This window comes from Mauremys reevesii, linkage group 5, assembly GCF_016161935.1.
Source record: "Mauremys reevesii isolate NIE-2019 linkage group 5, ASM1616193v1, whole genome shotgun sequence".
In the NCBI taxonomy this organism is placed as follows: domain Eukaryota; kingdom Metazoa; phylum Chordata; order Testudines; family Geoemydidae; genus Mauremys; species Mauremys reevesii.
The window spans coordinates 29,900,336-29,914,451 of NC_052627.1; the positions used below are offsets into that span (position 1 = coordinate 29,900,336).

The 14,116-nt window shown below is 47.3% G+C and overlaps 1 protein-coding gene across 2 annotated transcripts in view; it reads right to left on the reverse strand.

Annotated features, from left to right (window-relative positions):
• EGF (epidermal growth factor) overlaps positions 1-14,116 on the reverse strand; it is a 98,814-nt gene that overhangs the window by 41,723 nt on the left and 42,975 nt on the right. For both annotated transcript variants that reach the window (XM_039542322.1, XM_039542321.1), the window contains exons 9-11: positions 6,547-6,669; positions 4,789-4,914; positions 2,525-2,661 (exon numbers count right to left, since the gene is read on the reverse strand). In XM_039542322.1, the coding sequence (XP_039398256.1) occupies positions 2,525-2,661; positions 4,789-4,914; positions 6,547-6,669 (386 nt within the window). The remainder of the gene's footprint in view (positions 1-2,524; positions 2,662-4,788; positions 4,915-6,546; positions 6,670-14,116) is intronic.

A 14,116-nucleotide genomic window follows, 5' to 3' on the forward strand; every position in this document is an offset into this window, starting at 1 on the left:
GACTCTAATGGGGTTGCAGGCAGGCACAAGGGTCTGGCCTACTCAGAGAACCTTGCAAGATCTCAGCCAAAAATTGAAATTTTCCATTGTCTAGAGTTATGGTTACCACCAATCATAGGAGGTGGGGAAGGCCATTTGATATTTGGTATCAGCAGAGAATTGCATCCCGAACTGCAAAACTGCATACAAAATAACACTAGAACTTCACTGCAAATGCTAACAACAACATAAACGCCTTTGCATTGACTGTAGATTTTTCTTGACCCTTTAACTCAACTCAGGCAAACTCTCACAAACTTCAATGGGTATTTTGCTTGAAAGGAGTGAAGGATCAGGTTCTAGCTCCCGGAGGCTACTGCAGCCAAACCAGGAGATTTTAGGCTGCTAAAAGTCCGGTAGCACCTGGCCCCGTGCAACTCCCAGAAGTGGCCAGCACATCTCTACAACCCCTGGGGGGGACAGGGGAATCTGCGCGCTGCCCCTGCCCAGAGCACCGACTCCGCAGCTCCCATTGGCTGGGAACTGCGGCCAATGGGAGCTGTGGGGGTGGTACCTGCAGGCAGGGGCAGCACGCTGAGGCCCCCCTGACCCCCGCACCTGGGGCAGCAGGGACGTGCTGGCCACTTCTGGGAGCGGCATGGGGCCAGGGCAGGCAGGGAGCCTGCCTTAGCCCTGCTGCACCACTGACCGGGAGCCGACCAAGGTAAGCACCACCTGTCCGGAGCCGGCACCCCTCATCCTCTCCCACACCCCAACCCTCTGCTCAAGCCCTGAGCCCCCTCCAGCACCAAACTCCCTCCCAGAGCTTGTACCCCGCACCCCCTCCTGTACCCCAACCTACTGCTCCAGCCATGAGCCCCCTCCAGCACCCAAACTCCCTCCCAGAGCTTGCACCTTGCACCCCTCCTGCACCCCAACCCCCTGGTCCAGGCTCAGCCCGGAGCCACTTCCCACACTCCAAACCCCTCAGACCCAGCCCAGAGCCTGTACCCCCTCCCGCACCCCAACCCTCTGCCCCAATCCAGTTAAAGTGAGTGAGGGTGGGGGAGAGCAAGCAACAGAGAGAGGGGGGATGGAGTGAGCAGGGTGGGGCCTCAGAGAAGAGGCGGGGAAGGGGGCAGGGCAGAGGTGTTTGGGTTTGTGTGATTAAACAGTTGGCAACCTACCCAGAACCAGCTGACTGCATGCAACCTCCCAGTTAGCCACTCCAGGCAGCTGCCAGTATGCAACCCTCCTGTGAAACTCCTGCCCAGTTGCCACCTTGCAACCCTCCCAGAGAAGCCCCCTGCCACCTGGGCCCAGCTGCCTTCATGCACATTCGCTGCCCCCTCACTGCCTCCTCTCATCTCTGCCATGGAGTTACTCTTCACTGGGTCAGTCTTATAGCTCTGGCCCTGGCTGATGCAGCACCGAAGTGCCCAGGTCCCTCTTCTGCGCAGCCTCCATGCTGCTCCCTAAGCCCCCAGGAGGTAATGCTGGGGCATGCGCGCACCAAGCCAAGCAGCCACCAGAGCCAGGTGCCAGGGAGTCTGCTGCCTTATTGTTACTGCCCATGTGCTGTGACAGCAACAAGTCTATACGCTGTCTAGCTGTTTCTGACAGCAAGGAAGACCACTGGGGGACTGGGGCGAGAAGCTGCCCTCTCATTTCTCTGAACTCCCAATTATCCAAATAAAATCTGCATCCCCATGGTATTCAGACAAACTTGAGCATACTGCATTACCTTAGAGAACAATGTAGATAAGTCTCATTATAAGGAGAAAACTGTTATAACAAGGCTTAACAAAGCAGCATTCATCCACCTCTCTTCCAAATTCACTAAGCTTAGAGCACAGAGATGAGGCAGTACTCACTGGCCCTAATCTGGCAAGCTGCTCCATGTGGGCTGACTCCTGGGTCCAGAAGGAGCACCAGGCAGAATCAGGACCACATTCTGTAAGGCTAACAAGCCCGACATATTTGCAGCAAATTGGTTTAATATTACTAGGAGATTTGGGTGCAATGCTTGTTAAAAGAGCCTCTACATATGGTATGGGTTTTGATGCGTATCAGTGGTAAAGATGCCTTGATTTTCTATGATCCTTCAATAAAAGCGCCTGATATATTTCCAGGAAATTATTCTGAAGTTTAAAGTGAGAAATCAATTGATTACACAAATGTTTTTTGTTCTAGACAGCATCTCCTTCATCAACAGAAGTTGGTCCAACATAAGAAATTCTCCTTATCTCTTTGTTCTTGACTGTAGTCATGCTTAAAACTATGTGGGAAATCCAGCCATTTTGGCATATGGACCACATTAAACTAATGGAGACAGAACTGAAGGGTCAAATTTAACGGGTGGGCTTGTGTTTATCATCCTACTCATGACAGAACACCACACCAACTGTGTTGCTGGACATTCAACAGAATGATAGCAGCACAGCATGTAATCTAGATCACTGGCAGCAAAAAGATTAAGGTACAAGGAAGCACAATCCATTTGTCCTCACAACCCTTCAAAATCCTCTCATTTTTAATGCCTTACCTTACTTTCAACTGGGTCATAGTCCAGGGCTAAAACCATTCCCATCTGCCAGTCGAGTAAACTTGTGTAATCTGTTCCATCAAAACTGATGCGGCGGATGTCCTGGCCGTTTGCAAACAACAAAAATGGCCTGGGGCCTGTTAATGAAATTTTGCATGCATGTTAATTCTTCTAGGCCCAAAGTAATCTGTAGATAAAATGATTTATGTGCGAAAAAGCAATTAGAGTGCACATTTCTCCTCTCCGTCTCTCCTTGCTCTTTTGTTTCCGTCATCTTAATCAGCGAGCATCATCAACAAGATCTCATCAGTGAAGAAGGAAAAAGTTAATTGTCTATCACTGAAAGCAATTGCCTCTTTTCCTTTTATTGCTAAATTCTAAACTGGCACTTATCTCTTCTGCACAGCTGACTGCACAGATATGCTGGACACACACAGGGCAAATCATGAATTCCTTACTTAGTTATTACTTAGGCAGTCCTTTCCTCAGGCAAACTCCCATAAAAGTCAATAGAAGTTTTGTTTCAGGAAAGACTGGAAGTCGGGGCCCAGGTATACGCAAGCTGAATCAGGCTGTCTTTTATTTAACAAAGAAACAAAAAGGGAAGTGTTAAAATACAGAACATAGACTAAACCACGTTCACTCCTTCCCCACCTCCACCTCTCCGCCCATATTGTGGGAACCACTAAGGGCACAGCAACACTGCAATCAAAGGTAGGCATACCCGTGCTAGCTTTCACCTAGCCAGCACATGGATTTCAGAGCAGACTGTACAAGTCTTCCCAGAACCCTGGGTACGTATTTGCTTTGCTAGCCCACACAGGAGTCTGTGCCACTGCATCTTCATTGCTTTTTTTAAGCCACGCTAACTAAATTAAAACTAGCCCGGGTACGCCTACCTGAGCTGCAATCATACCTCCGATTTCAGCATCAACATACCCTAAATCAGCATTTTACAGTGCAAAGGAGGGGAGCTTGGTAGTGCTTTAGTTTACTGAATTAGCCTTTACCCTTGGGTCCAGGACTTAAATCTCACTTATTTCACCAATGAAGTTAGTCTGACAGTCTAAATTAATCCCCCCAACATACATTAGTGCTGCTGTTGTCATTTGCATTACAGTATTGCCCAGAGGTTACAAGAAAGATTAGGGCACCATTGTGTGAGGCACTGAAAAACCATGTTGTAACAAACACTTTCTGCCCCAAAGAGTGTATAACCTAAATAGAAATAGTGAATGACAAAGGGTGAAAGGAAGGGTGGGGAAACTGAGGCACTGCACTTTAGTTCCTGATCCTGAAAGCATGTACATGCTTACCACTGCACAGGAGAGGGAAAGTAAATGTGTGTAAGTGTTTGCAAGAGCCTTGTCATCTGCCCAAGGGCACACAGAGTCTGTGGCAGACGCAGAAATTGAACCCACTCATCTTCAGTGCTAGTCCAGCGACTCAGCCACAAAACAAATCTTTCCTCTTATAAACTGTATTGCACAGCACCACCATAGAATCCAGTTCATTTGACAGTGCGGGACCATAAGGAGCTTTGCACTGTAATACCAAAGGCTGCAGATTGGTATTGACATGCATGGAGTAAAACGGCACAGTGCAGATGTCATATGCCTGGTGTTTGACAATGCAACTTATTCATTTTTAAATTTATAAAATGCATCCAATACAACCTTTCTGGGCATATGTATAATACATAACATCTAATACTGACAAAAATCTAAAAGTAAAGATTCACTCCAAAAACCAACCTACTATCTGCCCACCACCCCAAATAGATGGGCCTTCCACTGTGACATACATGTCAACAAACTTGGGCTTTTTTGGATCAGTCGTGAAAATAACTTCTGCAATAGAGGGCCCGCAGCTGCCCAAGCCCTACCCAGTCCTCACCTATAAAAACCTAGACCCCCAATCCTGCATTGGGTAGCACATCAGCAGACTGCTGCACACACGGCTCCCCATTTACTTGTGGGGCACAACAATTCCCCCACAAAAGCTACACAATGCAGGATGGGGCCCCTCATGAACTACTAAAGTTGACTAAAAGAAACAATATGTTGCAAGGGAGACTGAACTATGTAGTTATGTACATCGTGATATATTTCATCATGTTTTATTTTCTCAAACTATCAATATTCCTCAAATTCATTCCAATTAATTAAAAAATGTTAAAGAATGATCCTGGGTATCCCCTTTAAAAGTTGTTTTACCTTTCTTGTTATATAGCCAGGAATATCCAGAAACACTTCAATACTGACCTATAGCAGTGCAGTGTCTTTTATCCGCCTGCAGCTTATATCCAGGAAAACAACCACACTCCCAGGAAGATGGACTTAAAGAGGTACAAATCTGGCTACATTCACCATTATCCAGAGATGTACAACCTTAAACAGAGCATTTTTTAAAATTTTACTGTAGTTATAATATAAAACACTATAAAAATCACAAGTATCAGCAACAGAACAACCCATACAATTGTGATTTCAACTATGAGATAGATTTTATTGTTGCCAAAGATTTCAGGAAGTCAGCATTATTGTTAACAGGCCAAAGGTTACCAACGTGGGTGAACATGATCATCTCCTTCTGTTACATCTCTTCTTGAAGATTTACAACAGGGGCAGTAGGACATATGAACAGAGCTTCCATGTGTTGTTTAAGTCAGCTCATTTTACTCAACAGAACTCTAGTCAAATCTACAGAAAGTAATGACTTCCATCAGACACTGAATATCTGTGCTTTGTCCCATGGTACAGCAAAGTGAAGCCATTCTCTCACCAGAAGGTGAAATGGGTGAGGGTAATTAAGCAGTGAAACTCACTGATCTTCTAACTTGACAGGCCAGAACATCATGTTTCGTTGTTTCATTTGCTAAGCCAATGCCACCTTGTTGGGAGAATGAAGAGTGCAAATGATTTACTAGATTTAAAAAAAAAAAAATCACTGCACGGCCCTACCCACACCAAAAGAGACCATTCCTCTCATACATGGCCATATAGAGAATGTGGTCTCATTGGATACGTCTACACTGCAGCTGGGTCCATTCCTACCAGCCTGAGTAGACAGACATGCGCTAGCTCCACACGAGCTAGCGATAAAAAAAACCCAGGGGGATGTTGCAGCACGTACCAGCCACCTGAGGACAGACCCAGGGGGTTGGTCGGTCCTGTACTTGAGCAGCTAGACCAAGTCACGGCCTGTGCCACAGTGTCCAAAGGCACATACCCAGCTGCAGTGTAGACATACCCACTGGCTACATAAACTGACTCAACTGAGCCACACTGACTAAAACTATCCCCACCCCCTCATCCTTCCTAGATCATGGCTCCTATAACACTCCAAAATATGGAGAAGCTGTAAATGGGCCACGATGATCCTGGGGGAATTCCTGTGAGACAGAAACTTCACAGGGCCAGCAAAATAGCCCTGCACTGTCCCCCTTCGCCCCCCCCCCCATTGCAACCCTTGGTTTAGGAGACACATTTGGAATGGGAGCAGGTGTCAGCAGGGGAAGGCAAGTAACAAAAATGCTTTATACTATGGCTATTCAGGCCACAAAGCAGCCCATAGGCAGGTGAGCTAAGGTTATCATAAGATAGAGCAGCCCAGAATCTAGGGAGCTGTAAAGTCACCTCTGCTACTCCTCCCCACCACCACCTTGTCCAACTTTTGAGCTGTACTCTTTGAGCTCTGCCTCCCGAGAGACTCTAACAAGGGGAGAGTGTGTTCTGAAACAAATGTCTGTGGAGTGTCCAGATTAGCATTTACAAAAGGGGCCAGCAGAATACGGCCTGCAGAGGTTCAAATGCCACTGGCAACAAATGTTTATTGGTGCAGATGAGTTTTGATTATCCAATCAAAGAGCATGATTCTCAGCTGTCTTGCACAGTCATTGAGAGCTGCACGAAGCTAGTGTGAAACACCATCACCCAGCTTTGGTGCTCAGCACCAGCAATAAACACAGACTTTAGCACCCATTAAAGCAAAAAAAAAAAAAAAAAAGTTCATATACCTACCTGAGCATGTTTTCTCATCTACTCTGAGCACCGATCCCTCTGGACAGAAGCAAACAGGCCCTCTAGATGTTTCAAGACAACCATGGCTGCATTCAGTGTGATTATTTGCACAGGAAATGAGCTCTATAGTAATTTGAAAAGGAAAATGATTAAGAAAAACACATACTAACTTGACAAGGGTTAATCAGCATTTTTTAAAAGGCACAACAAAGATTCACGTGTGGACGCAGCCAGGATAATATTTCTATTTGCTTTTCAAAATCTCTATTAAGTATAAGGAAGGAGAAAGTTGAAATAGTTGCTGTGCTCTGAAGCTGTTAATATGTACCTTGCAATTTTAAACTTTCCAAAATTTTACTGAGGTGTCAGCAAAGTAGCAGCAATTAAAGACACACTCACTGGTTGCATGGGAAACTGACCAAATAACTGAACAGGGACAGGGGCTCTGAAACTGTGAGGAAGGCGAATCTGAAGAGAAGGATGGTCTTGTGGGTAAGGCACTGAACTGGAAATTAGGAGATGTGGGTGCAATTCCCAGATCTGCCCTGTATTCCCTGTTTGACCATGAGTAGTTAATCTACTCAGTGCCTCAGTTCTCCATCTGTAAAGTGCTTTATACTATGAGGACAACAACATTCCTTTCTCCCACTCTTTGTTTTGTCATTAGGCCATAATTCAGAAAGGCACTTAAGCACTGAAGTGAATGGGAACTACGCATGTTCTTCAAGGCATGTGCTTTAGTAACTTTCTGAATCAGGACCTTAGATCATAAGGTCTTCCAGACGGGGACCATCTCTTACTTCTGTACACACAGTGCCTATCTCAATGGAGCCCTGAGCTCAGCTAGAGCCTCTAAGGGTATGTCTACACAGCAGTTAAAACCCATGGCTTCCCTGGGTTAGCTGGCTCAGGCTGCAAAATTGCTGTGTAGACATTTGGACAAGGAGGGACAGTCCCAGAACCCAGGCTCCAGCCCGAGCCCAAACATCTACACGGCAATTTATAGTTCTGCAGCCGAGCCCTCCAAACCCAAGTCAGCTGACCCAGGCCAGCCATGGCAGTGCCACAGGTCTTTTATTCCAGTGTAGGGTAGATCTACACTGGAATATAAACTCAGGGTTAGCAGGACTCGAGTCGGTGGACCTTGGGTTACAGAAACCAGGGTTTGAGCATCTACACTGATTGTCAATCCTACTTTAAGAATTTTCTAACTTGGGTTCAAATCTGGGGCTCTGGCATCCACACTGCAACATGCAGAACTGAGTCAAACCAACCATGTCCCAGACTCCCTAGAGCCCTCCTGAAATGTGGCTGCTTTAGCCCTTTGACCATGGTGAACTTTGAGAAAACTTGACCGTCCACCCTGTACATTACAGGAAGTTTGAACAGCCAACCCACACATCCTGCTGAGCCATCATTTTGGTCTGTACGCTCCAGCTAGTAGAGCCAGCATTATGGAGGAGGTGCCATTTGAAGAACTTCTCTTGCTTGCACTTTAGGCAGAGCTTCTGTGAGTTTCAGGTGGACATTTTGGCAGCACTTTCTGACCCACCAAAGGCACCTGACAGAGCTAATGATGGAGCAGGAGGAAGAGGACACAGATATGGCAGACTCGAACTGGCTGATGCTGCTCGTGACACTTGCCATAGCTGCTGAAGCCCACTATGTAGACTGACTTTTATGGAGCAGGACCACATCATCATGCAGATGTGGGATGACCAGCAGTTTATCCAGAACTTTTGCATGAAGAAAGCTACATTTCTGGAGCTCTGCAAACAGCTTGCCTTGATCCTCCAGTGTAAAGACACACATGAGGGTGGCCAATGCCCATCCAAAAGCAGGTAGCCAGCTTCCAGTTATAGCAACCCCAAAATGCTATACATCTGTTACCAACCAGTTTGGTTCTGGAAAGTCAATGGTGGGTAAAGTTATGGCTGAGGTTTCTGAGATAATCAGGCATCTGGTTTACCCCTAGGTGGCGGGCATAAAAGATATTCCAGAAGTAATTGCTGGTTTTGAGAGAATGAGGTTTCCAAACAGCACCGGGGGCCATTAATGCAACTCATGTACCCATACTTTGCACTCCTCAAGGAGCACACAACTACACAAACCACAAAGGGTACTACTCCATTGTTATGCAGGCCCTTGTGGACAGAGAGGTCGATTTATGAATGTCAACAGAGGGCTACACTGGGAAAGTTCATAATGGCATGGTTTTCTGCCCATTGGGAATCTGCATTCATGGATAGACTGGGACACTATTCCCACCAAATGACAAACAGAATTACTGTCCCCACTGTTATTCTGGGGGACCCTGAGTATCCCCTTTTGTCTTGGCTTATGAAACTGTATCTGACTTCTGAGGCCCTGGAAAAAGATGCATTGATTACACTCTGAGCAGGTGCAGAATGGTTGTTGAATGCATTTGGTAGAATGAAATCCTGTTAGAGACCTCTACATACTCTTGGATTCCAGTGTCATCAATGCTGTGAGCATTACTGTGGCTTGCGGTGCTCTTCACAATCTTTGTGAAGCCAGAGGTGAACCTTTATTATTTTAAATACAAAGTGTTTGAAGTGATGCAGTGACAGCAATAAACTTTCTTGATAAAATAAAGATATTTATTTATAAATATGAATTTGAAAAGTACATTCACCCACTGCCAGGAAGGCCAGCTGCCATTACTTCACCACTACCAACAGAACCTTAGCAAAAACTAAAAGCACATGAACAAGTGCAAACACTGAAACCATATTCAAGACAGACACCCCCTACCACTACATGTCCCTTGGGCCCCCATTCACCATATACCTGGCACCAAGGCAGAGGTGGAGGCACTCCATGCCCTGCCCAGCCACTCATGAAGCCTGACTGCAAGGGCCACCCAGCCATGGCGTTTTGCAAGCTGTTTCTGGTCTGCATCTCTTGGTACCACATAGGGGACTCACGCCGTGGTGTGGGTCATGTAGCAGAAACCAGTACTCTTGTTGCTTTTAGTGGTATCAACCACTCAAACAGTTCTTTCTGCTGAGCTCTCTCCCCCTGCCTTAGCCACCATTCCTGGTCCAAGAACTGCACCGAAACCCTGTCCTCAAGCTGTACAGCCAGCCTGAGCCTTTCCTCTTGCCATGCCTTTCCTCTAGCCACAAGTTCCTCTATCTTTGATACTGGACCTGCTCGTTGGCCCTATCCAGCATAGGCGCCAACTCTGGGGCTGGAGATACTTGTGCCAGCTGGGGCTTCTAATAACTTTTGCATTGGTTCATAGAATGGAAATCCCTCCCCTTACAGTATCAACAAACATTAAAACGGAGCCAGAAACTTACCACACTCAGGGAAGTTTCTGTTCCTTCTGTGTCTGCTGCAAGCTCCACAGCAGGCTGAGGCATCAAACAGCTCCTCAGAGTATGGCCCCTGGATGTGTTGCTGCTGCTCCTGCTCCAAAGCCTCCTCTGGGACCAATTTCAGTGACAGAGTCACTTCACTGTCCCCACTCAGCACCTGCTGATGACTCCCATCCCAACAGTCCCCAGGCTGGATTCTGGGGCCACGAGAGCACCAACCAGGTCATCATGCACCACAGTTGGTTCTGTGCTTGGCACAGTGCCCGGCACCTGATCAAACTCTTCATAAAACAGACATGATGGCAGCGAGTTGCCTAAGGTGTGGTTCTTGCTCCTGTCAGCTCCGTCCTAAACTACGTAATCTGCTCCCTGCGCTGGTCACCACTCCACTAAATTTGCAACACTGCCAGCTTCTTTGCTATTTGCTGGTATGTGTGGTCATTCCTGGTACTTTTACTCGAGTTCACAGTTTTGCTGGCCTCACACCAAAGATTTGCCAAAATCTGGCTTTGCGCCTGTGATCACGAAGCAGTCATGCAACAGACCTCTTCTGCTCAGTCTCGACTGCAAATACAGAAGGCTGTCTGATGGCGTGCTTGCAGCTGAGTGTTCAGAAGACAATAGAAGGGTTAAACGCTGACTCACCGAGCTGCATCACTACACCAAGGGGGGCTGCACTTCCATTTCCTTGGAGTCAACTGGAGATTCTTGGGATAAAGGGACAAAGGCAGCTGAGCCATGGATGGTGGATACTGATGTAAGGCTAGTCACCCGCTGCCCTGAGTCTTTGTCATTGCCACAATGTCCTCTCTGCTATTTTTAGCTCAGCTAAAAGCTAGTGCGAGTCTGTCTACCCCAGCTGGGAAGCGCTCTCTCAGCTGCAGTGTAGGTACAGTACCTAAGTGCTACAGTAATGCAAACAATAAATAACAACAGTAACTAAAGGCAAAAGAACATGGTGGGGAAAACCTAGAGCTACCAATGCATGCCCTTCCCCCATTCAGCCATCACAAGAAATCGATCACATGGGATACAATCACCTGTTCCCAACATTTGATCACTGATCCAAAGAAGAGTGGGGGGAAATAAAAAAAAATTAAGTTCCTTGCCAACATTCCACAAAGGAAAATTTCTTCCTTGCAGTATATTGATTAATTCAATTATGTGCATATGAACAAAAATCACCAGATTAGCAGCTAATCCCACTAGTATCCAATTAATATGGGGGGGTTCTAGTTCCCTAAAGTGCTGTTTGTCTCTTTAAATACTGCTGTGGTAATTCCTCCAGGCAGAGCCTGTATTTAACCATTAGGGATTGGAAATGCAGTGTTCTGACTCTGGAACATATTCTCTCAGTCCACCAGAGTCTTAACTGTTGCTCTTCCAGGCACACAAGAAAGGTGAGATATCAAGTAACTATTTGTCTTGGCAAGGAATTGTAAATTGTCATCAGTCTCAGTAACTGTTATACTGCCTATTGTGGGCAGAAGACTTGTTATGATTCTTTCAATTCTTCTGGTAAATTCATGAAGAGGCTCATAATAGGCGTATATTTATAAATAAATACAAAACTATTCCTTTTTTTCTTGAATACCATTATGGTAAATTCTGCCATTACTTCCTGTGGGAGAAAATAGGCTTTCCAGAAAGCACAGAACTGACTGGACTTTCCATCACAACTGTTGACAGCGCCAACTGCATCTTTAGGTTTCCTTCATTAATTCTCTTTTCCTTTCAAGTAATTAGAGAAGAGAACAGCCTAAGATGTCCTCCTTCCAGCCAACATATTTGTTTCTTTACACTGCCTTAGTGCCATATGGTAACATCTGTTGGGAGGACGGATACTGGAACATATGCACGTTTCCCACCGATGCTTCTGTGTCTGCTGGCTTGAATGATACATAGCTGCTGTAAATATTCCTTATCCAAGACAACTGTGTTCTGCAATGCATTTTCCTGACCTCTAGAAAACTGAAGGTCTAGAAAGTGACCTTACATTAATACCCTAATAGGAATTTATGGCTTTAGAATGGAGAGACTTATATAATAAGCAGGGAATCATCAAAGTTTCAGGCTACTGTGTGGGCTTCCACTATTCCATCTCTCTGCTTAGTTGAGAGAATGTGCTGGTCGTGTGACTATGTGCGCATTGCATTGGGTGGGAGTCATTTTGTATTATAGAAGTGATAGCGGTAATCTAGGAGTTAAATTAATCCATGCTTGGTCCGTTGCCTGTCTCAGAAGCAGATTATCTTCTTCTCACCTTATATCTCTGTTTAGCACTTAAATACTAAGCTGATAGGTTCCTTGGATTGACAGAGTGATGAGCGGTGTTGAACATGTTTCCAGTCCCAAGTAGCTGCATGTAAGATAGTACCACAAATAAATCACCCAAAGAGAGAGAGAGAGATTGCAATAGGTCCTCCTCCCTAAGCCTTTGCATTCCATGCAAGGGCCTGTCACAACCGCAGTCCCTGAGCTCAGGAGAACACAGGAACTGCTTCTCCCTCTGTGTGCCCCTAGGTGCACACTTCATCCAAATGGAGATGCAGAGAAGCAGAGCAAAAGCTCCCAAGCAGGCCAGATGCACCAAGGGAAGCAGACTGTACCATCCTACAGCACCATAGTGGAGCCTCCCCCATCCCACCGGGCACCAAAACAGGCTTATGCCTTTTGGAGCATGCTACTCCTGGGATAGAGAGTGCCTCATTGCCTATGCCTAAATGCCACAATGAAGCCCAGGACAGTTTAGGGACGAGTGCCAGACTAGCAGCCAATAGTAACATGCTGTGAGGGTGAGATTTCATGAGATACAGAACACACCCAAATTGCTAACCTGTGAAAAATAACAGTGGCATGTACAGTGGTGAAATTAAACCCCTTTAAAATACACCTGGGCAACAGAGGTACGACTGAATTTTCACAGGACAATGCTGCCCCACAGACATATTATTTTAAATAAATTTTCTTCTTTCCCCCATGGGTAAGTGTAGCATGTAAAAGAAAAGGCATTTTTCAACCACTGTCTGAAAACAAAACACAGCACAGGTAGCACTGAAGGAACGTAATACACATACATGCTTATCCTAATCACGCACAAAGGGAAAGTCAGTTAAAGAGCCCAGTTGTATTGGTAACCACACAGACTTTCCAAGACCATGTTTCCAACTGTTTTCCATGACAAACCTAAGGAAGCTGTGTAAATCCTAGTGGAGGGTTACATAATTTTAGGGCCTCAACAAAGGAACACATTAGACTGCACCAATCTCCCCTCCTGGTCAAACACAGTGATGCAGGCACACTGCCTCAGTCTCCTCCTCTGATGTAGGTTCCCTCAGCCTTCCCCTCACAGGGCAGCACCCCTCCTGGACTACTTTTAAATCTTCCCTGCTCTGTCAGAGAGCACGGATTCCCGGTCTCCTTTCCCTGAAACAGGGCCGCCCAGAGGATTCCGGGGGCCCGGGGTCTTCGGCGGCGGAGGGCCCTTCCGTTCCGGGACCCGCCGCCGAAGTGCCCCGAAGACCCGCGGCGGGGCGCTGCCGAATTACCGCCGAAGCAGGACCCGCCGCCGAAGCGCAGCCCGGTCTTCGGCGGTAATTCGGCGGAGGGGGGCCCCGCCGCGGGTCTTCAGGGCACTTCGGCGGTGGGTCCCGGAACAGAAGGGCCCCCCGCCACCGAATTACCGCCGAAGACCGGGCTGCACTTCGGCGGCGGGTCCCGCTCCGTCTTCGGAGGTAATTCGCCAGTGGGGGGTCCTTCCGCCCCGGAGCGGAAGGACCCCCCGCCGGCGAAGACCGGGAGCGGCAGAAGCTCCTGCGCCCGGCCCCGCAAGAGTTTGCCGGGCACCCCGGAGCGAGTGAGGGACCCCGCTCCAGGGGCCCCGAAAAACTCTGGTGGGGGCCCCCGTGGGGCTCGGGGCCTGGGGCAAATTGCCCCTCTTGCCCCCCCACTCTGGGCGGCCCTGCCCTGAAATCACTCCCACAGCTCTCTGGAATTCCCAGCTTCTAGCAAACCCCCTTCCACAAGAGCCTAACCTGCTTCCTGGAGTTCCTCCCCACAGCTGACTTCTGTCAGCCCTAGGAGACCCAGGTGTTCACCGAGCTATCTGCTGACCCTATTTTTCCCTCCCACTCAGGCTGGGAGGCAGCTAATTATGGCACAGATGGGGGTGGTTGAACAGGGCTGACTCAAGGCCTCCAGACCTTTAAAGGAGCAGGCTGCCCTGT